At 36.7% G+C, this 25,275-nt stretch overlaps 1 protein-coding gene across 2 annotated transcripts in view; it reads left to right on the forward strand.

Moving 5' to 3' along the window:
- The first annotated feature begins 10,558 nt into the window (after positions 1-10,558).
- LOC121734957 (ATP-binding cassette sub-family G member 1) overlaps positions 10,559-25,275 on the forward strand; it is a 51,986-nt gene continuing 37,269 nt past the window's right edge. The window contains exons 1-2 of one of the 2 annotated variants that reach the window (XM_042125621.1): positions 10,559-10,694; positions 13,767-13,897. In XM_042125621.1, the coding sequence (XP_041981555.1) occupies positions 10,663-10,694; positions 13,767-13,897 (163 nt within the window). In that variant the 5' untranslated portion in view covers positions 10,559-10,662. Of the gene's footprint in view, positions 10,695-13,609; positions 13,898-25,275 lie in introns of those variants that run through there. The other variant, XM_042125612.1, reaches the window with a different exon arrangement.

Genomic DNA, 25,275 nt, shown 5'->3' on the forward strand with positions numbered 1-25,275 from the left:
TATATTACACTAAAAGAGTAGATGATTAAGAAAGCTAAGTACAGTGTTGTTGATCGTTTAAACTATTTATTAGGGTTCCGTACCCAAAGGGTAAAAACGGGACCCTATTACTGAGACTTCGTTGTCTATCCGTCTTTCTGTCTCCAGGCTGTAACTCAGGAACGGTAATATAGCTAGATAGTTGAACTTTTCGCAGGACGCAGATTATGTAATATCTATTTCCGTTACAACAACAAATACTGAAAAATCGGCCAAGTGCATGTCGGGCCACGCACAATATATGTTCCGTAGTACCGCTAGTTTTTGAAATTTTTTGTATGGTCAGTGAACGTACAATTATAAGTCATAACATACTAAAAACATCATCTCAGTTACTTTCAAAGGAATTTGAACGAAAAGTTCCTTTATACTTCGCCGAATACATTTTTTTTAGTTGATCGACTATTACTCAATAACTTATGAAGTCTTCTTAGAACTTCTTTCTCTCTGAATTTTTTTACATTTCCAGAATAAATCGTTTAGCTGGTAGAAGGGACACAGGACTTTTATGTTTTTTCCACTTTAAAACGGAAAAAAATCTATGAATATTCATAATATTTTTAAAAAACCTATCCATACGATAGAGTAAGCGCGAAAAAAACATCATCCCCGCTTGATGTCTACACATCAAGCGGGGATGATGTTTTTTTCGCGCTCGGAAGTTAAAGAAAATAAAAAAATATTTTTTTAAGATTTCATGTAGGTACCATTTTGTCGGCATCATTAATATGTGCATTCATGCCAAATGGGGGCTGCCGCGTGTGAATATTCCGCTAGAGGTGCTAGTGTCGCGTGAGGTCCAAAAACGTCTATTTTGTATTAGTTTTAGCGGTTTTCGTGACATAAATTATTATTTATGCAATTTACCTGTTGAAAAGCGATCTCCTTCGTAAAATTATCCCAAAAAGTACTATTTAGCGATCAATGTAAATGCTTTGAGAGTGAAATTAAGAAAATAAATGTATATTTTTGCTTTTTGCTATTTTTTTAATAACCTTATGGTTATAAAAAAACCGGCCAAGTGCGAGTCGGACTCGCGCACCGAGGGTTCCGACAGCTTAAAGGTATTATAGACCTGAGTATTTGGTATGAATTTCAATTTAATACCTCTACGCGTTTATGAGGAAATGGGTAGTAAGTTTAAAATTATTAAAAAATATATATTATGTGATGTAACTAAAAATTTATGGTTTTCGTAATTTTTCCTTTATCTATGCTATAAGACGTTGCTTCGTACCAAATTTCAAGATTCTGAGTTCACGGGAAGCACCCTGTAGGTTTTGATTCCCTTGCAAGTGTCGAAAATTTGCGGCATAAACGGCTGTATCTTTTGATTGCGTTGGCTTAGAAGTTTGATTTTTTCACAGCTTCAAGGGACAGTAGACCTGAGTAATTGATATAAATTTCAGCTTCATACCTCCACGCGTTCCTGAGAAAAAGGGTCTTGACAGACGGACAGACGGACAACAAAGTGATCCTATAAGGGTTCCGTTTTTTCCTTTTGAGGTACGGAACCCTAAAAATAGCAAAAGTAAAGGAGATATTATTTAAATTTAAGTAAATCAATAAATAGGATTCTAGATTATTATAAAGTCCACTTTAATAGCTATACTTCGGACCTTAGTCGACAGTTGCGCCATCTAATTAGCAAAAAACCGGTAGCCCCCATTACAGCTTTGTAGGTGCTGTCTCTGAGCAAAACCGCGGATAGACAGATAGACAAACGGACAGACAGACAGACAGACGGACAGACAGACCGGACGGACAGACCAAAACTATAAGGGTTCCTTGTTGACTACGGAATCCTAAAAACAAAATAAAATTAATATTTAAGGGAGGCTCTCATACAACAAACGTGATTTTTTGGGCTTTTTTGCTCTTAGATATCAATAATGGCAACAGATAGGTTCTTGAATTTTTTACACAATCCTTAGTTATATGTGTACTTTAATATTTAACTATAATATTACACTAAAATATGAAATTAAGTGGGACTCTCATAGAAAAAACACAATTTATGGCCTAATTTTGCTCTATAATGTTACGGAACCTTTCGTGCGCGAATCCGACTCGCACTTGGCCAATTATGTGATCCTATGGTATTAAAATATTATGAAAAAGACCTAATTAAACCACAGCATTAAACTTTTGCAACGAATACAAATAGAATAAATATTTTTAATTTTGATGAATTTTAGAAAAAAAATCGCAAATGGTGCCGTAATACAAAATATGCCAAAAGGTGAGTAATAATTAGTACTATAATAGTATGTGAGGATATAACGGCCAACCATGCGATTCCAGAGATATGCTCATTTTTTCTGTCGGCTCCATACAAACATTTCTTTAAAAAATTATAACTCCTTTATTATTACACGTAGTTGAGTCTTTTTACATTTTGTTATGTAATAACAACTAGGAGAACATATTTCAGCCTAAAAAAATGACATCTGGAAACTCAAGTTCCTATGTCTATGAAACTCGATTTTCGATCCACTGTGAGTCGGTCTGCATATTTCATGTAATAAAAGTGTTAATAAAGGTTTTTAGTGTACGTAAGATTTGAACAACGTTTTTTGGGCTTTTCAATCGGTATTTTTGTAAGCTAAAACAATAATTTATAAGTTTATTAATCCCTCGTGCTATATAAGGCATAAGTGCTAAAAACGTCACATCAATTAATAATTTGGCTATAAAAATTGCATAGCTTTTTACGTGTGTTAACGGATTCTCATCAATTGAACTATAGTTAATCGATATCATGAACTAATTAGTCAATTAGTTCATGATATCGATTAACTATTCTTTCCTGTATCATAATGTGCTTCGAAATAATCGTCAAATCTGTTGGCACGGCAGTGCCCCCGCCAAGTCGAGCAAAAAAGCGGCACGGTGGTACCATCCTTTTCTCGAACCATTTCAGGCTCTTTTTGACCCCCTATAACTTCATTGTGGATTAACCAACAAGCCTGAATTTTCAGTTGTCAAGCAAGCATTGTATAAACACGGTATATTTAAAATTTTTGAAAAAGAGTACTTACCTATTACCTAGTACCCACCCCATTCCCTTCCCTACCCTGTTATCTTTTAAAAGGCCGGCAACGCACCTGCAGCTCTTTTGATGTTGCGAGTGTCCATGGGCTACAAAAGTTACTTTCCACCAGGTGACCCGTTTACTTGTTTGTCTCCTTATTTTACATTAAAAATTCGGTCAAAATTCTAACCCTAATTTTAATGATTGACCTTATTATAATTAATATACATTTTTTAAAGTTCTGAGTACGTCCCATAATATTTAAGAATTTTGACATCTAGTGTAAGATAGCTGAACTACGTAGTAACATCAACATCGACCTAAGCTAGTATGGAAAAGTAGGCGGAGCTTGACACCCCCTCACCCCGCAAATTGTCACGCGTTGTTTCTTATGGAAATTTGATTACCACACCTCCTCTCTGTATTAGCTCCGTGGCCCTTGCCCATACAAAAGTGAAAAAAAAATCGTCTTTCAGCGCTGCTACTTTCACAGTGAACTCTCTACAAGAAACACGTACACACCTTAAATTATTATCACTTATTTTTGTTACACACTGTTTATTATATAGCTTTGATAAGGCCCCTAACGTAAAAAAAGCGGCCAAGTGCGAGTCGGACTCGCCCATGAAGGGTTCCGCAGCAGGAAATAAGTAACGTGTTTAGGAAATCAAAAGTATTTTAGGGTTCCGTACCCAAAGGATAAAAACGGGACCCTATTACCATAGAATAATATATATACTTAGACTTCGATTATTGATGTCTGTCCGTCTGTCTGTCTTCAGGCTGTATCTCAAGAACCGCTATAGCTAAACATCTGAATTTTTTACAGATTGTGTATTTCTGTTGCCAATATAACAACAAACACTAAAAAGTAAAAACATAATAAAATTAATATTTAAGGGGCTCCCAATTCCCATACAACAAACGTGATTTTTTGCTCGATATCAATAATGGAAACAGGTAGGAACTTGCTTGGACTTGAAATTTTCACAAAATCCTCAATTTTATGTGAACTATAATAATAAATAATACACGTACCTCACCGATTAAAATCGGTGCGGTACATAATATATTGTCGATTGGACAAGTAAGATGGATAGTAATGGGGGGGGGCGGACCTCCAGGACCCCCCCCTTATGGCGTCGGGTCGCCCATGATACTTAGTACATTATTTTGATAAATCTCGTAGGGTTCAACAGCTGCGAACTTACAATGTAAGCGGGAAAAAATGAATTTTTTTTTAATTTTTTTTTAATGAAATAAGGGGGCAAACGAGCAAACGGGTCACCTGATGGAAAGCAACTTCCGTCGCCCATGGACACTCGCAGCATCAGAAGAGCTGCAAGTGCGTTGCCGGCCTTTTAAGAGGGAATAGGGTAATAGGGGAGGGTAGGGAAGGGAAGGGAATAGTTGAGGGTAGGGAAGGGAATAGGGTAGGGGTTAGGGGATTGGGCCTCCGGTAAACTCACTCACTCGGCGAAACACAGCGCAAGCGCTGTTTCACGCCGGTTTTCTGTGAGAACGTGGTATTTATCCGGTCGAGCCGGCCCATTCGTGCCGAAGCATGGCTCTCCCACGTATAAATTACGACATCACATTAGGAACCTCAAAAATAACAGTATTTCTCCACTATTTAATGACTGATATATAATCTTATATATAAAATTCTCGTGTCACAATGTTCGTTCCCGTACTCCTCTGAAACGGCTTGACCGATTCTCATGAAAGTGAGCATATTGAGTAGGTCTGAGAATTGACCAACATCTATTTTTCACACCAAAAATTATTTATATAGCAAAACAACGTTTGCCGGGACAGCTAGTATACCTATAACCTTCCTCTTTAATCACTCTATCTGTTTAAAAAAACCGCATCAAAATCCGTTACGTAGTTTTAAACTTTAAAGATTAAAGGGAAAAAGGGACATAGGGACAGAGAAAGTGACTTTGTTTTAAATCTATACTAATATTATAAATGCGAAAGTATCTCTGTCTGTCTGTCTGTCTGTCTCGCTTTCACGCCAAAACTACCGAACCGATTGTAATGAAATTTTGTATACAGATAGTCTTAAGCCTGAGAAAGGACATAGGCTACTTTTTTACTGGAAAAAAGGGTTGTAAGGGGGTGAAAATACGAAAATTTGCTCAAATTAAGTTAGTTCCAAAAATTCATACTAGATGGCGCCGTGCGTCTCTTACATCGCGCTAACGCTTGCCCAACATCTTTCTATAAGAGGTGGTATCATCATACATCTAATTTTCGATTTTTTTCGATTGTTATTTCTTCTTTACGTTATTTAATAAGTCAGTGCCTTATATTATATACAGTGACGTAACCTTAAACCTATCAATGATAAATAGTTTATGGGTAAAGTTGTGTAATTGGGGGGCTAAATGAGCTTTAAAATTTGGCATAAAATATAAAGTTTAATTTTAAAAAATGAAATATTATGTGCACACTGCACAGCTGTTTTGATTTAAGGGGTTCCAGGGTTTTTTTATAAAAGCTTTTGACACCAATTTTGTTGAAATTGCGCGCTATAAACTGAAGTCCACGCGGACGAAGTCGCGGGCAACAGCTAGTACTGATATAAAGTAGTGAAGGATCAGGGAAATATTTAAATATGTTAGTCCCATAAAAGTATGGGACTAACAAATTGTTGATATGACAACACTTATCCAAACTTCAAAATCGGATGACACGCTGACAAAATATAGTGATGTGCACACATCTCGAACATCGATACCAAGACGCGACGGAAAACATCGATATGTAGACGGAGACGTGAAGTGTGGAGTATTTGGAACGAATAGGAAGTTTCAACTTTCAACCGCGACAAATATAAAAATGTAAAGTTATTTCAATTGTCAGCTGTCACATATCTAAATTAATACAATTCTGGTACGCGCAAACGCCATTATTTTACGATAGAAACAGGATCAAGTTTGCAGTTTCACAAAAAGCTTACTTGCTCCTCAACTCCTTTAGGCTTTAGCCCACATATTACAAGTATATATATTTACACGATTTTCGACCTAGAATGTGTTTTTTATACGAATTATCATGTTTAGACTGCGAAAAACCAAGTTTTATTTTCCATATTTTAAGGTTTTACAAAGATAAGTCCATATAACTTTGTAATTGTTTTGCAAACTCCCGAACAAGGCATAAGTTAAATCGTCAATGTATGTTAATTTATATATGTACTTAGTTGCAAATAAAATTTTTCAACTTTGAACTTTGAACTATATTTTTGCAAGAAAATGTCACAATCGTCCAGATTTTCACAAAAATACAAATGCGTTCCCGCCAACATGCCGCTGCGTATTTCGTTCCTCTCGCGTTTTATCGTCGTATTTTTTTCCAAAGAAGATTATTGAAGACAATTTCCAGCCTATTTTTACTCTAGTGTGGTACGGAACCCTTGGTGCCCGAGTCCAACTCACACTTGGCCGATTTTTTATAGGTTTTTTTTTATACGTAGGTATATATATGTCATCGTAAGATTGTAAAAACCGCGAGATTGTAATATGACGAAGTGATGGATTGTAAACAAACAGTTTTCCGGTGATTTTAAATTAATTATTTCGTATTTAAAATAATTTCAATGCCAAATAATATGAGATGTAAGTATAACATAAAAAAAAATAGATATATTTAAAGTGCTGTTTGCATGTTCGGTTATTAAAATTAACCTAATTTATTATTCAAACTGCACTTTAAATATATCTAAATTTTATTCAATGTTATACATCAAATATTCAGTTTTTTTTCTCAAACCGTGTTCAAAAAAATTCATACGTGGGAGAGCCATGCTTCGGCACGAATGGGCCGGCTTGACCGGAGAAATACCACGTTCTCACAGAAAACCGGCGTGAAACAGCGCTTCCGCTGTGTTTCGCCGAGTGAGTGAGTGTACCGGAGGCCCAATCTCCTACCCTATTCCCTTCCCTACCCTCACCTTTTCCTTTCCCTTCCCATCCCTACCCTCCCCTATTACCCTATTCCCTCTTAAAAGGCCTGCAACGCACCTGCAGCTCTTCTGATGCTGCGAGTGTCCATGGGCGGCGGAAGTTGCTTTTCATCAGGTGACCCGTTTGCTCGTTTGCCCCCTTATTTCATTAAAAAAAAACAAATATGCATAGGCAAAGCCAGCACAGCATATTTCTATTTTCTGGCCTCTGTCTCTTTGTTAAAACTGTCACGAGTGAGTCTTTTCTTACCTACACTAAACAATGTTTAATTATTGTAATTTTATCTATCTATACTAGTAATATTATAAATGCGAAAGTATCTCTGTCTGTCTGTCTGTCTGTCTCGCTTTCACGCCAAAACTACTGAACCGATTGTAATGAAATTTTGGACATAGGCTACTTTTTAACTGGAAAAAGGGGTTGTAAGGGGGTGAAAATGCGTAAATTTGTTCAAATTATATTAGTTCTAAAAACTCATAACAGATGGCGCCAAGAGTCGCCTAGATCGCGCTATCGCTTGCTCTTATGTATTTTTATAAGGGATGTTACCATATATGTAATTGATTGTATGTGATGTTACCATGTTGGGCTAAATTTTTCGATTCTTTCGATTGTTATACATATTATTAATTAATAACTCACCTTCCAACTTAAATATCAGAAACAACAGCGCCAAAACTACTGAACCGATTGTAATGAAATTTTGTACACACATAGTCTAAAGCCTGAGAAAGGATATAGTCTACTTTTTTTTACTGGAAATAGGGGTTGTAAGGGGGTGTTTATCACTAGTTTATGCGTAAATTTGTTCAAATTAAATTAGTTCCAAAACTCATAACAGATGGCGCCAAGAGTCGCCTAGATCGCGTTATCGCTTGCTCATATGTATTTTTATAAGAGGTGGTACCATGTTGGGTTAAGTTTTTCGATTCTTTCGATTGTTGACATACGTTATCAAATAACTCACCTACCAACATATATCAGAAACAACAGCATACCAATAATAAATACTAAATAGTTTATGGGTAAAGCAAAAGTTGTGTAATGCAGCTAAGTTGTGTAAAGCTAAATAAGCTTTAACCCTTAATTAGTCGCATGGGGTCAAATCACTTCAAGCCGAAAAAATATGTGCTAGAATTCCAGGAATACAACGACACTCTTGGTAGTCTCCTAACTCCTATCGAAGTATCCTAATAAGTGGTAGCCGGTCAGCTAATGACGGTGCATGTGTCGCTACTATCTTGAGCGCTGACCCCATACGACCACTTACGTAACTTCTTTTGTCACAAGATAGGTTTCTATTATTGTAATATTATGTTTAATTTTTAAATTATTTTTGTCATAATTTAGGATTTTTCATAAATATACGTGTGTATTATTCTATTAACAGAATTTTTTTCACAAAATTGCTTTATAAAAATGTCAATATGAGTTATGGAAGTGAAGTACGATAGGTTAGATATTTTGTGAGCCTCCGAACTTCGAAACTATACACCAATTTATGATGGCCATGAATCGGCAAGCAAGATTGAAGATTCCAGTAATGATTAAAATTATTTCTGACCACCGGATGGTGATGATGATGATGATCAGAGGGTAATGACCAATAGTGCGTAAAAATCATAAAGTGAGGAAAATATGTTTGTCAATATTATCTCAAGATCTAATTCCTTCGGTGCTATAAAAAAAATTTGGATATCAGATTGAAAAGTTTTTTTTTTTCATCTCGATCTCAGCTATGTTGATATTTTGGAGATATCGAGACAGAAAAGAAGTTGAGTGATTTTTTTTTTTGTTGTAAAGAGGCAAACCACGGTTTTTGTTTATTCATGAAGCCCAAAGCGGCCGCATCCGGCCGCGATAACAATAGATAAGCTATTGTGTCTCGTTATTCCACGATCGATGGGTTAATATTAATTACAATAAAGCCCTCTTAACAATTTGCATAATTGATACTTCGTTTTATTTATTTCTTCACCTTAACTTTCGCTATTTTATTTGGGGTCAGTAAAGACCCCATGCGACTACTTGTGTGACTTTCTTGATGCGCCTAATTAAGGGTTAAAATTTGGTATAAAAAAGTTTAGGATGTATATAAGGTCAAATTGCGTACTACGTCCAATTAAATTATGAAAGTATAGTGCGTTTCATTAAATAGTTCCTTTGCCGTCATGTTGGCACTAATGCAAATTAGTGTTGCCTTATTATCTTTCTGTGCTACCTTAAATTAGGGGAGTTAATAATATGTTATCACAAAATACTTTTATTCCCTAATTTTTTATAATTCTAACTTTCACCTGCGACTTATCCTGCATTAACGTCTATCGCTCGGGGACCGTTCTTTTTCCCGGGATGAAAGGTACCCTATGTCCTTCTCCATACCCCAGACAACGTCTACGTATGAAAGTTTCATGATGAAACTGTACTTTATGCGTGAAGGCGTAACAAACAAACAAAGTCACATTCGCATTTACTAGCTAAAAGCCGAGCTTTGTGAGGGCTCGCGTCGTTACACCTTGACTGACTGATGATAACACATTTACATGACGTAAATAAAAATTACTATGTTAAAGCACAAATCAATAAGCGTGATAGTTTTTCCATAAAGTGAACCACAAAATGTACAGGTTGTGGGATATACTAGGGCTCGCTTCGCTCGTCCTGATAATTATAATATAAGTACTATCTTTTACCCGCGACTTCATCCGCGTGGACTTCAGTTTATACTTTATAGCGCGTGGTGTCAACAAAATTGGTGTCAAAAGCTTTTTAAAACCCTAGTACCCCTTAAGGATGTATATAACATTTATAAATTCAAAGATTCTGACCTAAATTCGAAATATATAGTAGAATATAACATCCTGCATCGATTGATACAAAAAAATCAATACCTTACCTATATTTTATTTTTTTGTCCATGTCTATGCAATTGACAGACCATTACGTTATTTGGTCGAATATGTCAATTCAATGTTAATTGTGATCTGTCAGCTGGGTTTGACGTAACGCAACCAAACTACTTAGGTCCCCGATTTGCATAGGAATCAACTTCTCTGATCATGGGCGTACCCAGGTTATGGGCCAGGGGGGGGGGGGGGGGGGGGGGCAAATTACCCAGGTTCTGGGCCAGGGGGGGCAAATTACCCAGGTTCTGAGCTAGGGGGGCAAATCAGATTTTTTATAAGCTAGGTGTTTATAAAGAATAAACATATAATAATTTTTTGTTGTAAAAATATTGTACTTATTGCAAACAAATGGCAAAAATTCGTTTTCAAAATTTTTAATTTTTATAGATAAAGTACTACTGCATACCGGCATGGGGGGCAGGGGGGGGCAGCAGCCCCCCCCTGCCCCCCATGCCGGTACGCCCATGTCTCTGATAGTACATATTCGATTTCGAACAACGAAAGTGTGTGATACCGTTCGATGCGTAACATCCCCGTACGCAAGTGACAACTGAGTTCAACTGACAGTTGACAATTGACATCTACAGTCTGTCACTTCTGGAAATTAGCAAAGCAAAAGACGCGACATTGCTGTGTTTACGTGTTTATTCTTTTATAAAACTAATGTTTTGTGTTTGATAATTATAATCAAGTGCTTTACTCGGTAATAATGGAGAACAAGTTTCTGATAAATAACTTGGGGTAAGCGTATTCCACAATCTAGAACGCACAAAAAGGTCTCAGCTCCCTGACCTCCTTAGTTATCCATTACATTGCAAGGTTTTTAACTTTGTATAGTCTTGTTTTACAACATCACCTATCGTCTACCTCAGTTTGCTCACTGAACTTAACTACTCGAAGCACTTCTTTTGAGTGTGTATCTTTGTTTTGTCCATAATTGACATTTTAAATAGATTGTTCGTATAATTTCTTACTATGACTACATGAATAATGTTTTTTTCATCTTAAAAACCCACCATTGATGTTCTTACCCTATCCACTTCAAGAAAATGCTTGCATAATCAAAGTATGAAAGTAGGTGACAGCGCTATATTCCAAACCAGTTTTAACATGGATATAAAAGCGTAAATTATATAATAATGCACATAGAACACCCTCTTTGGGTCTAAAAAAGGTAAATAAATGCAGAAGTTTCTAGATTAAGCTTATATGTATTTTAGGAAGATACTTTTACTTAACTTTTTATCTAACTGTAGGAGAATATTGACCTACACTGTTAGAATTCAATTTAATCTTTCTGTAAACAAACAACAATTGTTAGTACTATGGTTGTACAATATAATGCTACTGATTTAATATAAAACTGGGATTTTACTTACAGAATGGACTATGTAATAAGTCTACATTAAAATAAAATACCTCCCATTGTGTCTAGAGTTTTAAATCTACATTAAAACAAAATATCCCCCATGTTTTAATATTGTTTTTTTCCAACTTATTAATTAATACCTCGATTGTGGGAATAGCAGACACAATAGATTTTCAATTGTTATGTGGCAACGAGGTGCCGCCTGGGGGATTGATGGGTTAAAAAACTTTCAAATTATACTTAAGTACTTATTGTCTAAAATCTATATATTAAACATGTCTGTAAGATCTTTTTGTGCTTCACCAGAATGACCATTAATTCTATAAGCTTGCCTGATTGAAACTGATAAAAAAATCTATTAAAGAAATCCTTTTTTTCTTTATTCTGCACTGCTGCTAAAGCGGGAATTCACTACCGGGCTGCCCGCGGGCCGCCCAGTCTGGCACAAGTCTACCGCTTGCCCCTATTGAACAAATAGATAGAGGGCTGCAGCTCGGTCGTGGACTCATGGACTCAATCTTCTTTGTAACAAATAATAGAGCAACATCGGCATTAGTTTCTTTGGATTTTTCAATAAGTTTCGCTGTGTTAGCGGCATTTGGTAGATAGGTGTTCATGTAATCCTTGCTTCTAACTTTCTACAAACAAGGATATGGTAGACAGGTAAATGGAAATAAACGAATGTCAAAATTGTTTTTGTTCCTTCATTCCTAAGTTTAGTGTTTGTATTTTTTACAATAATATAATATTGTAAGTGCACTACAGTAGTCCAGTCGCTCTCCAAGGCGCGAATGACGGCGGGCCGCCCGTCGCGACCATTCATGTACAGACTTGCTCGTGCCCGCGCGGGAAAAATGCGATCTCGCGGGCAGGCTGCGGGCACGGGCCAACGGGCATGTCTGTGCCCGTACCTAGGAATTGACGAGCAGACATGCGACAGACCTGCCCGTGACGGGCGGCCCGTAGCGGGCGGCCCGGTAGTCAATTCCCCGCTTAAGAAAAAAAATTTAATGTTAAATATTGATGTTTCACAAAACCCTGACATATTATTTTATAAGTTATTAGAATGTTCAACAAAATACTACATTATGCTTAATTACGTATTAAATTCAGTCAATAATATACTTAAATATAAAGTATTAATTACTGTTTTGTTCACTGTAATTTTTGAAGTCATCGGAAAACTTTTTTAAAGGTACACATGTCTGTGGGACATAATTTTAGTATAAGTATACCTCTATTATCATAGCTCATCAAAACGTTCATTATGAGCACATTCCACAAGACAAGGGCAAATTATATCAAATTAAAAGATACATTATCATATTATGTGAGAAATAATGTAGATAAGCTAAATTAATTTTCGTAGTGTCCTTAGAATATATATCTTATATCTTTAAACGAGCAATTCTTGTATATATATATTTATAATTGGAATCTCGGAATCGGCTCCAACGATTTTCATGAAATTTAGTATATGGCGGGTTTCGGGGGCGATAAATCGATCTAGCTAGGAATCATTTTCAGAAAATGTAATTTTATTCGTGTTTTATAGAATACCGAGCAGTGAGCACAGCTCGGTCAAACAGCTAGTATTTTTAATACTTAATATGTTAGACCTAACGCTCTGTTAAGTCAAAATGTTGAAAATTTCATATATTATTCATAGCCGATGGAAAAGATCTGGCTTTAATATGCCATATTTAAAATCACAACTAATGTAGATAGCAATTATACATACAGTTTATTGTAAGTTGTAACACTCAATACTTAGATAATCTACATTGTAGACTATAGAGAGATTAAAGCCAGATTTATTTTTCAGATTAGTTATCTTTTTAGTGGAAAAATACCAAGTTCCTTTTGGATATGACGTTCAGTTCACATTAAGTTAATGACAACGAGTTGGCAATGTTATAAAAACTTGTGCTAATTATTTTTTTAAATGTTGTTATTGTGATCGCGATACGAGCGTCCGTGGCGCAGGCGCAAAGTTCAAATGAGCACGACGTCACAACATGGCCAACTGGCAACTAGTAATTAGTAAGGATAGGTATTAGATATCGATACTTTATCCGCTATCGAAATACTTTATAGATATCATCGAACGTGATTTCGCCGTAAGTCCTGTGCTAAAAGCACTCAACGCTCATGCGATTGCGAGCCTGCTCAATGTCATTCTAGGTCCGCAGGTTATCGCTGAGGCTTTAACTTGTCCTTACTCCTTTGCTCGACGTCACGAATCGATATTCCACTCGGTTCGAGTTATCGAGTGTACTCGAATCGGCCGCGATACAGCACCAGTCTGTGCGCGGTAGTGTGGCGGGTAGCACGCGTTACGCCACATCTTCCTTATCACGTAGATAATAAGTTTCATTGTGCGAAATGACAGTGGATTTGGAGTGCGCCGGGCCCATGGAGACTAATTCCCTGCTCCCCGACAGGAAGGGCAGTCACACGGGGGTGACCATCGTGCCGGCGCAGACCAAGAGGCTGACACATCTGCCCAAGCGGCCGCCAGTGGACCTGGCGTTCACGGACCTCACGTACAAAGTCCGGGAAGGACGCAAGAGCAGTAAGTTTTTTTTTTAATTTGCAAGGTTTATGCCAAGACGTGATGCATGAGCGGTTATGATATTTGATAAGGTACCTTCATTTTGTTGTCATATCTGAAATCTAAGTAACCTAAAAACTAGCTCATAATTAATGTGTTTGTGGCTGAATTTAATGACTTACTTATTTGTTTTTCCTACAGCAAATTTACAAAGCTAGAAAACATTATGTTTGTTAATTACAATGGAATGTCCGTAATACCATGAGAAAATCTTCAAAATATAATACATAGTAACAATAAAACAATTCTTTTGTTAAGTCACAATTCATATCAATCACTACATAATATTATAAAACAAATTAGTTTTTTTCCCCATGTCCCTTTGTTCCCTTTAATCTTTAAAACTACGCAACGGATTTTGATGCGGTTTTCTTTAATAGATAGAGTGATTCAAGAGGAAGGTTTATAAGTATAATAACATTCATTAAATAGTGGAAAAATACTGTTAATTTTGGGGTTTCTAATGTGATGTCGTAAATCATTACATTTTTTTTCCGTTTACATTGCAAATGCAGGCAGGCCTACGAGATTTATCAAAATAATGTACTAAATATTGTACACTATGAAATCTACAGAAAAACACCGCGATGGTATATTATGTCTATCTTTTATGGATATCCCACTATAAATTTTTTTGTCATTTACTTTTAACTTCAAATAATGCCTAATTTTCGAAGCGATTTTAACCAATACGGTGTGTATATTACGGTAAATTCAATTTGTAATAGACATTTATTGTTGAAATACTCAAATCTACAGTCAAATCTGTATTTAAATATCTTTGTTTATCATCTAAAATATTATCTACCCCATTATTCGTTGATTTGTTGCCCAAGCGCGAATAAGTTGCGAAAAGGTATTCGTATCGCTACAGACTTCCAGATAACAGATATGGAAACATGAGTTTCCATACAAATTTTCATTTAATTGATTATACTGGTTTCGTATTTACGTCAGAGGAAGTTACACATATAGTATCTACTTTATACAGCATCACAATCTGATGGTATTTATCATTTTCAAACTGAACATATTCTGGTATCCGTATAATAAAATAATGGTGATGCTACTGGATCAGTTGTTGACTTTTTGCATACTCAATAACAATATTTAATTATCTAATCTAGTTATCGATATTTCAAAAGATATTACCCAAATCAATACAGACATGACCGAAAAAAGAACGTTTTAAAAACCGAGGGTATTAAATACATTCCTACAGTAACAGTATGCTCTAGAAGCAGCAGACTGGCTATTAGTACTTATATTACTCGAATTTCCACAAACCTATATCACCATAGAAAGGTTTATTTCCACGGAAGGATTTAAAACAATGACAGATTGCCAGAGGAACTTTGTCATTTTGTGCCTAAGACCCATCAGAATTTACAATATTTAGTATTTCTACTTTCATGACAAGCTTTTATCTAATAAAACCGAAATAGAATAATCGGCCAAGTACGAGTCGGACTCGCTCACGAAGGGTTCCGTTATCCGTACCGTTATAGAGCGAAATTAAGCAAAAATTGTGTTTTTTGCATGGGAGCCCCCTTTAATTATTTATTTTATTTTAATTTTATTATTTAAAATTAAAGTTTCACATATAATTGAGGATTTTGTGAAAATTTCAAGTGTCTATACCATAGATTAAGTATTATCTATACTCTATATTATGTTGCCTTTATGGATAACGAGCCAAAAAGACCAAAAAAATAACGTTTGTTGTATGGGAGCCACCATAAAATATTTTTTATTTTTTTTATAGTAAGTATTTGTTGTTATAGCGTCACCAGAAATACATAATCTGTGAAAATTTCATAAGTCTAGCTATAGCGGTTCTTGAGTTACCGCCTGGAGACAGACAGACAACGAAGTCTCAGTTATAGGGTCTCGTGTTTACCCTTTGGGTACGGAACCCTAAAACGGTACCTCCGTTAAGTACTCAATGTCGAATTTCTCCGTACGTCCTTTGTACCATCAGAGAAATTGATTCATATTCAGATGGTGGACCTATGTAGGTCGTATTATATGTAGTCGGGTTATGTCAAGTCAATGTTCGTCGTGGTGCTGGGCTTGACTTATTAATCCGATTAAATTATCCTGTGAGTTGCACTTACCACTTGCCTATGAATTTGTGCGTGTATCTTGAGAAAATCTCCCGCTGATAATCATGAACCTCGAAGAGTTCATTTCCGTTATCTTTATTATGACTGGTAGTTTTCTTTGTTTAAAATTAAATTTCTGGTTTTGATTTTTCGAGACAAAGGACATCAGTGACAGCTGAAGGTTCAAAGACATTTTCTTTGTTTTCAAGTCAAAACAACTGAGTAAGCGGCGTTTAAACTCAATTTTAATAATCTTATGCTGATGAATAATGATTAATATTGTACTTGTGTAGCCATTCTCATGTTGTGCTACTAGCCATAAAGGATGAACATGAAACTTGAGTTTAGATGCAGAACATAGAACATACATCATAGATCGTTGGTAGAGCCATGGTTTATCTACGAAGTAAAGAAAGTATGTTAGTACGTTAAGAGGATACACCAGGGGCGAGAGAAATTGAAAATAGGTATTTGAAAATGTATTGCTGTCTCACCAATCTCAAGTCTCCCACCGCAGAGCGCGATAGAGACAACACGACAAAAGTTCTAATAAAAGAACAGAAAATCTTCGATTCGTTGTCCGCTGATTCCTTCTCCAAAACTTAACCGATTTAAGTACTTTTTTCCTTTAAAAATTAAAGAAAGGCTTGAGCTGTGTTCCTATGTTTTACTTTTTTTGTATATTTTAGCCAGTTTTGTTTTCTAGGTGTTTGAACACAGAGGAAAATCTTGCCATTTTTTTGGGTTTTTGGACGTTTCTTATCTTTTTTAATAATAAAATTATGAAAAAAAAGAAAACATAGAGACATGCTAATAGTGGCCATAGATGTTCAGGGAAAAAATCATAACTCTACCGGCATTATCCAGGGAGGAAACAGGGGACAGCGTTTGTATGGAAAAACGGCGTTGTGGAATCCTCTTAACGTAGTAGTTATAACGAAAATTTTATTAAAAATATAAATTTTATTCTCGTTAGATAAAGTCGCTTGCTGTGATTATTTTTCCGACCCAAATATCGACCAATAGAATTGCACCATTCGACGTCACGTGGTACAACCTACATGGTATTATACTGATAATTTTTTGAAAATTTTCTCTGGTAGTTGCTATATATAAAAAACAAATTCTAATTCTATTGGCCGACATTTGGGACGGAAAAATAATCCCCCGAATACCACACGAGCTTCAAAATTATCTGGCATTTCCCTCAAGGTTCCCTGCAAACAAATAAAGTCGTCAAGTTTTTCAGGTTAAAAAATCACGAGCGCGAAGCGCGAGTGATTTTTCCTGAAAAACTCCTTCATTTATTTGCAACGAACCTATCGGGAAATACCCGATAATTTTGAAGCTCTTGTGGTATTATAAGTGAAAATTGTTCGTGCTTTGGCTACAAAATTATCATCGTCAACCAATGCAATATCATAATATTATGATTTATGGCTCATATTATGTATCTGTTACGCTCAAAGACCGAAAACGCTCAGTGAGCGAAAAATGGCTCACAACGCGTTGTGGTAATAGAGAAACGGCCACGACGCGAATTTCGCGTCGTGGCCCTAGTGACAACGGCCACGACGCGTTCTGGTAATCACAGAAATACCACAAAGCGAAATTCGTGTCGTGGCTGACGTGCTATTCGACCACAACGCGTTGTGGTAATCGAGTAAAACCATGACGCGTTCTGAGCATTTAAAAACAGCCACGACGCGAATTCGTATTGTTTTTTTTTTATGAGATAAGGGGGCAAACGAGCAAACGGGTCACCTGATGGAAAGCAACTTCAGTCGCCCACGGACACTCGCAGCATCAGAAGAGCTGCAGGTGCGTTGCCGGCCTTTTAAGAGGGAATAGGGAAGGGTAGGGATGGGAAGGGAAGGGAATAGGGTAGGGTAGGGAATAGGGGATTGGGCCTCCGGTAAACTCACTCACTCGGCGAAACACAACGCGAGCGCTGTTTCACGCCGGTTTTTTGTGAGAACGTGGTATTTCTCCGGTCGAGCCGGCCCATTCGTGCCGAAGCATGGCTCTCCCACGTATATGGTGCAGGGCCGACTTTTACACGCGCACACACGTGGGCACTATAAAATTACTTCTGCGTAACTGGCCTGGTTTCATTGGAACCAGAGTACTCTTGTGAATTGCGCACACACTTGGTCACTATAAAATTACTCCTGCGTAATTGGCCTGGTTTCATTAAAACCAGAGTGCTCTTGTGTATTGCGCACACACTTGGGCACTATAAAACTACTCCTGGGTAACGTGCTCTTGTATATTGCGCACACACTTGGGCACTATAAAACTACTCCTGCTTAACTAGCCTGGTTTCATTGAAACCAGAGTGCTCTTGTATATTGCGCACACACTTGGGCACTATAACATAACTCCTGCGTAACAACCAAAGTGCTCTTGTGTATTGCGCACACACTTGGGCACTATAAAATAACTCATGCGTACCTGGCCTGGTTTCATTGAAACCAGAGTGCTCTTGTATATTGCACACATACTTGGGCACTATGAAATGACTTCTGCTTAACTGGCCTGGTTTCATTGAAACCAAAGTGCTCTTGTGTATTGCGCACACACTTGGGCACTTTATAATTACTCCTGCGTAACGTGCTCTTGTGTATTGCGCACACACTTGGGCACTATAAAATTACTCCTGCGTAACTGGCCTAGTTTCATTGAAACCAGAGTGCTCTTGTGTATTGCGCACACACTTGGGCGCTATAAAATTACTCCTCAATAACTAACCTGGTTTCAGAACGCGTCGTGGCCGTTTTCATTGGGGTCACAACACGGATTCGCGTCGTGGCTGTTTTTAAATGCTCAGCACGTCAGCCACGACATGAATTTCGCTATGTGGTATTTCTGTGATTACCAGAACGCGTCGTGGCCTTTTTCACTAGGGCCACGACGCGAATTTTGCGTCGTGGCCGTTTCACTATAATCACAACGCGTTGTGAGCCATTTTTCGCTCACTGAGCGTTTTCGGTCTTTGAGCGTAACATATCCACACAGCATACTAATATTGTACTATTATCTATTCTGTGCTAATATTATAAAATATGCTAGGGTCGTCTCTTTGAGTGTCCTTTGCCATTTTGAAGATATTTGGTATGGAGATAGAGTCCCGGGAAAGGGCATAAAAGTTTTTATCCTAAAAAATTGCGTGTTTAAAACGATGATAATGATAGACTAATATCTTTTTAATAAATATTTTGGCATTGATATTTGTACCGAACCTAATTGCCTCTTAATTGGAACGAATATATCCTGTAATGACTTATGGCTGCAATTTAAAGTTAATTAGTAATTATGTTAAAGCAGTCATCTTGTTGTCTCTTCCTTTTCCATATAATACTTACTTACTAATATTATAAATGCGAAAGTGGTCTGTCTATTTGTTATCTCTTCACGCTCAAACCGCTGTACTGATTTTGCTGAAATTTGGCATGGATATACTTTGAGTCCCGGGAAAGGACATAGGATACTTTTTATCCCCAAAAATGTACGGTTCCCGCGCGATAAACTAATTAAAAAAAAACGCGTAAAACATATTTGCATAGAGCGGCGCTAGTAATTAGTATTCTGTACATACTTAGCGCCTGTGTCACCACTTCCTGATAAAGTGCCGGATAGGTCCACGTGTATCATGAGATCCATTCTTATTTGCTATTACATTGTTTATTTATCTAATGTTTACTTAAATTCTCATTAGTACAATACTTAAGTAATTCATATTAATGAAATAAGTGTACCTAATTTACACCTCGATCGTGGGAATCACAGACAATAGATTTTCAATTGTTATGCGGCAGCCGGGTGCCACTTGGGGACTGCTGGCCAGGATTGCAGGGTTAAATATTGTTTGTGTATTATATAAATATGTACTTACTTATTAAAATATTTAATTTATGTACGGATATTTTTAAAAGCTGCCTTTCGACAAGGTCTTAAAGAAACTGTACAGCTTTAGTTTTTACAAAGTGGTCAGTGGTCACATTGCAATTATAACTTTATTGCTACTTTTTTAACTAAAAAACTTTGTTGTAAACTTTTTTTTCGTTTAAATTTTAACCCTCAAAGTTCTCTATCATTATTGTATTATTTGTAAGGGATTGTGTACACTTTATATCTATTAGACTCAGCAATTTCAGAACTGCTATAAGATTATTTTCAAAAACCGGTGAAAGAGTAAAAAACTCGTGTAAGGTTAGGTAAATAAACGATTTTTCGGTGACTTTGCGAAATATAACGGTTGTACATAATGTATAGATGTCAGAACTTGTGACGTCAACGGAACTGGTTTCAGTAAACTCGTCTTCAGTTCCAACTTCAAACGAATAAGGCCGTTAGTTTAGTGCTCGAAAATGTTTTTATAATGACTTAAATGACACTTCAAATATATCATACAGGTTGTTCGGGTGAACACCGTTATCCTTGAAACCATCAAATGAGCCCGTCAAAATGAACAACTTTTTCTATCAGAACAATACAAATTGCCCGGATCGGCAATTTCTTCCCCCCCCGGATGATGTTGACGTCCCTACTAAGTATATTATCTAGTACTTTTATCTATAAAAATTAAAAAAAACTAATTTTTGCCATTTGTTTGCAATACAATATATTTACAACTAAAAATTATTAATTTTTTATTCTTTATAAACACCTTGCTTATGAAAAATCTGATTTGCCCCCCCCTGGCCTAGGACCTAGGTAATTTGCCCCCCCTGGCACCAGAGACTGGGTAATTTGCCCCCCCCCCTGGCCCAGAACCTGGGCACGCCCATGAATTTATTGTTATTATGTACGTATAAATTATTATAAAATATACTCATAATATGTGCGGCAAAACAACATGGGATACCAGCTAGAATTTATTATCGAGTTGTTAATATCTTGATGTTTTTGGTTCGTTCTGGAGTCTTTCTTCGTACTACCTAGGCAGAGAGCCAAAACACGTTGGCTGCGTTTACCTTTTAATATTGTTGTTGATGTGAAATTCTCGCACCAAAATTAGCTACATCCTAGTTAAACTCTTCGAAGTTGGCATCCAATGTTGTCTGATGTTTCTTCTGCAGTAGGTATACCTACTTAAAAAGTTACAATCAAGTGCAAGGGAGTATTCTGCTTAGTACAAACAGGTATTAAGTTTTTTTTTATTTAAATCTTGTTAATCGCAATGGTCTTTTAACACCGAGCTGCGAGATTTTAAGACTGAATTTATTTGAACGTTTTATTGCTTTTATGTTTTATGTTTTCCTGCTAAATTCAACATGGCACACAACGTACGCTTCACTACACAATTCTGTTTGTTCGGTTACCAATATTTCGAAAGTTAAGCCAATGTTTATAACTGTGCTGACTTGACTATCTTACAATACTTGACCTTCTTTAGGTAATGTGTTAAAAGTATAACTTGTAATACTATCATCAAAATAGACAATGGTATTTCTCTCGTATCTTTTTATCTGTTTCTTGATCAATTTTGTTCGAAAGTTATTCTATTTAACCTTCTTCAATATTTCAAAAAGTCTTTCAGTACCTTTAGTCAATGTTTTCAATTCAGACCATTGTTTCAAATACAAAGATCCAGATTTCGCCATGTGTGGATGGGCAATATCGTCATAAGCGCAAAGTCTAAATCGCGTGATGTCATACACAAAGAGCTGCATGATACTAATGAATAATTTATTAATTCAAATTGGAACGTAACCTAAATAGTAAATCCCACCAAAAACATTTTCATGTAAAAATGTTGCCAAGATGAGAACATAATATTATAGTTCGTCGTGTCAAAAAGTAGTGAGATCTCATAATATGTCATTATATCTTAAAAATTTCAACTATCTGGCATTATTCAAACCAAAGTTACAAGGGTTCAAAAATACGACGAAACGTTTCGAGAAAAGGTAGGTAGTGCCCTTGCGCGCTTCGCTTGGCTCATCTTGGCGGGGGCACTCCCGTGCCCCCAGATTCATTATCGTGGTAAATTGGTGATAAATGATAATAACTATGAGATATGTTACTTTTAAATTGTTTTCAATGGCCACGTCTATTACTATTGTATTTACCTATCAGCTCAAAGGTGTTAAGTACTGCATAGGTACGAGGGCTGCTATTTATGTATCCGGAACTGGCCACTTACAAGAACAATATTTAAAAAGTAATTACAACATTTGAAAAAAGAACTCTTTGGTTGAAGAATACATTTTGTTTCATGTGACTGTCAATTATTTTTCCATTGTGGCGTCATTTTGAAAATTGCGTGTCTTCATTTGCCATGGATTTAACGCGTGAACATTTTCGTGCAATGATTTACTACGATTTTCGGCGTGGGCTAAATCAACAACAGTGCTTTATTCAACTCACCGCAACTTTTGGAGATGAAGAACCATCAAAAACCACTGTTTATCACTGGTACAGTGAGTTTAATCGTGGGCGGTCTATGCTCACGGATGAAAATAAAGAAGGTCGCCAAAAAACAGCTGTTGTCCCACAAAATATAGATGCTGTGCGGGAACTAATAATGCGTGATCGTCATGTTACATATCGCGAGATAGAGGCGTCCTTAGGCAAAAGTATGACGAGCATACATAAGATATTACACGAACATTTGGCTGTAAAAAAAATATGTTCGCGTTGGATTCCGCACAACTTGACAATCGATCAAAAACGGGCTCGTGTCGATTGGTGCAAAAAAATGATAAAAAAATACAACCGTGGTACGTCAAAAGCCGTTTATAATATCTACACAGGTGATGAATCTTGGATCTATGCATATGACCCCGAAACTAAACAACAGTCAACGGTGTGGGTGTTCCAAGATGAGCCGAAACCAACAAAAGTTACTCGTGCAAAAAGTACTTTGAAGCAAATGGTCGCCTGTTTTTTTGGAATTAATGGACATGTGGCTACAGTGCCATTAGAGAATCGTAAAACGGTTAATTCTGAATGGTATACGACCATTTGTTTACCAGAAGTCTTTGAAGAAATAAGAAAGGACAACCGACAACGCAGAATCATATTACATCACGACAATGCTAGCTGTCACACCTCAGCTGAAACAACTCAGTTTTTGGAGGGTCAAAAGATCGAATTGACTGGTCATCCGCCGTACAGCCCTGATTTGGCACCTAACGATTTCTTTTTATTTCCACACGCGAAGAACAAATTACGTGGTCAACGTTTTTCGAGCCGCGAAGAGGCTGTTGATGCGTTCAAAATGCACGTTTTGGAGATACCTCAATCAGAATGGAAAAAGTGCTATGAAAATTGGTTCCAGCGTATGCAAAAGTGTGTCGATCATCGCGGCGAATATTTTGAAAAGCAATAAAACCATATTAAATGATATATGTGTGTTTCTTTTTTTAATTCCGGATACATAAATAGCAGCCCTCGTAAAGAGGTATTTATTTGCTTAAAAGTTTCCTTGGTATCGAAATAATTTGACACCTTTGCGATTAGGCGTTTCTAATAAATCAAACCAACTATAAAGGATAGTCTCAAAAATATGGTTCAGGGGTGTTTAAGACCTCTTAAAAATTCCTAGGGTCCAATTTTCCTGAAATCTTGAACCATGTCCTTTTGGACATGGTTCAAGATTTAAAATTTTATAAAATGTATGTAACAGTCTATACAGATAATTTTAGAAAATGTATGTAACAGTCTATACAGGTAACATTACCAAGAAAATATTTGATTGTTCCTTTGCATTTTGGCTTTGCGTGTAGGCTCTGAAGCTATTCAAGAACCATTTAGGTCTTAGACCACGAAGGACAATATCTAATGCACACTATAATATAATGTAAAACTTGATTGAAAGGGGTTGCTGTAGCCCTAAATATTACGAATTCATTGCACTGTTAAAACTGGAGTATAAAATAAACCAGCTCAATTACTATGCATTTGCTTATAACAATTAAGAGGTTTTTGTTCGTCATAATGATTTAGTGGTTACGCTTGTGAGGATCGCTGTAAGAGCAAAAACCTTGATAACGAAATAATTATTTCAACCGCATGTATTACCAGATATTATGATACAGTATCATGATCATCAGGACCAACAGCTGCTGAGGTAGTTTTTTCAACGTGAGGGATAGTGGGAAATCTGGTAGATTGGATGTCTTGATGTTATTTCTTCTCTTTTGCTGTTTGACCATTAATAATGTTCTTGGGAACTCTTTAATATACGCTGATATTAAGACTGGGGATCGAAACAGTATTTTCTCAATGCAGCACAAACCACCTGGGCAATAGACAATTTTGAGAATATTGAACTCACTTATCGCAAGTTTTTTTTTGTAGAAAGTGACTTGGCTTTTGGCTTTCCTGCTGGAGCTAATGGTGAATAGAGCTTCTGTGGACTACATTAGAGAACAGGATAAATAGTTTATAACTTAGGTCACAGTTTCGATATATCTTTGAAACGAATGAATTTCAATAGAGTCTTTGTTTTAAATGCCATCTCCAAGTAGCGTTAACGTTGGCGTTGACGCTGGTGTATAATTATTGATCAATTAAAACATAATTGTTATAGATTTGTACGTTCATGTGAGTGTTGCTTTGTAATTGTCACGTGCACAGTTGTTTTACAGCGGAGTTTTAATGGCAGTGATCCAAGTCAAGGCAAAACTTATGTCACAGGTAGTATGGACTTAGGGCCTGTTTCACCACTTACTAATTAGCGCGCGATATGCTATCCACAACACACAATTATTATACTTTATCTGTCAGATCAGTTGTCGATAGCCTATCCGAATAGTGGTGAGACAGCCCCTTAGTCTCTAATATCTAAAATCTGAGAGGAAACGATGTTACGATGCATTTTATTTTTTTGCGATTGCGTTGCGTCATCGCAACTGCATAACGAAATGCGTTGCGATGTGATGCGAGTGACAGAAAATTTATTAGTGCCGAAATATTACCTCAAGAACGCCTGAGGCCAACCATATTGATCACTTAGAGCGCTTCACCCTCCCATTCGTTTTTTCTCCGTCAAATCCGGAAAATCGCCCCTTAAGGGCGTTTGTGCACTACACGGAATTTTACCGTCCGGCGTTCCGATTTCTTATATTTTGACATGGCAAACGTGAAAGTTATGAACGCCGGACGGTAAAATTCCGTGTAGTGCACAAACGCACTAAGGGCGTTTGTGCACTACACGATTTGATTATTTATTATTGTTTATTTATAAGTTTCATTTGAAATTGTTTGAGTGATTAGTGTGTGCAA

This window comes from Aricia agestis, chromosome 2, assembly GCF_905147365.1.
Source record: "Aricia agestis chromosome 2, ilAriAges1.1, whole genome shotgun sequence".
Lineage (NCBI taxonomy): Eukaryota > Metazoa > Arthropoda > Insecta > Lepidoptera > Lycaenidae > Aricia > Aricia agestis.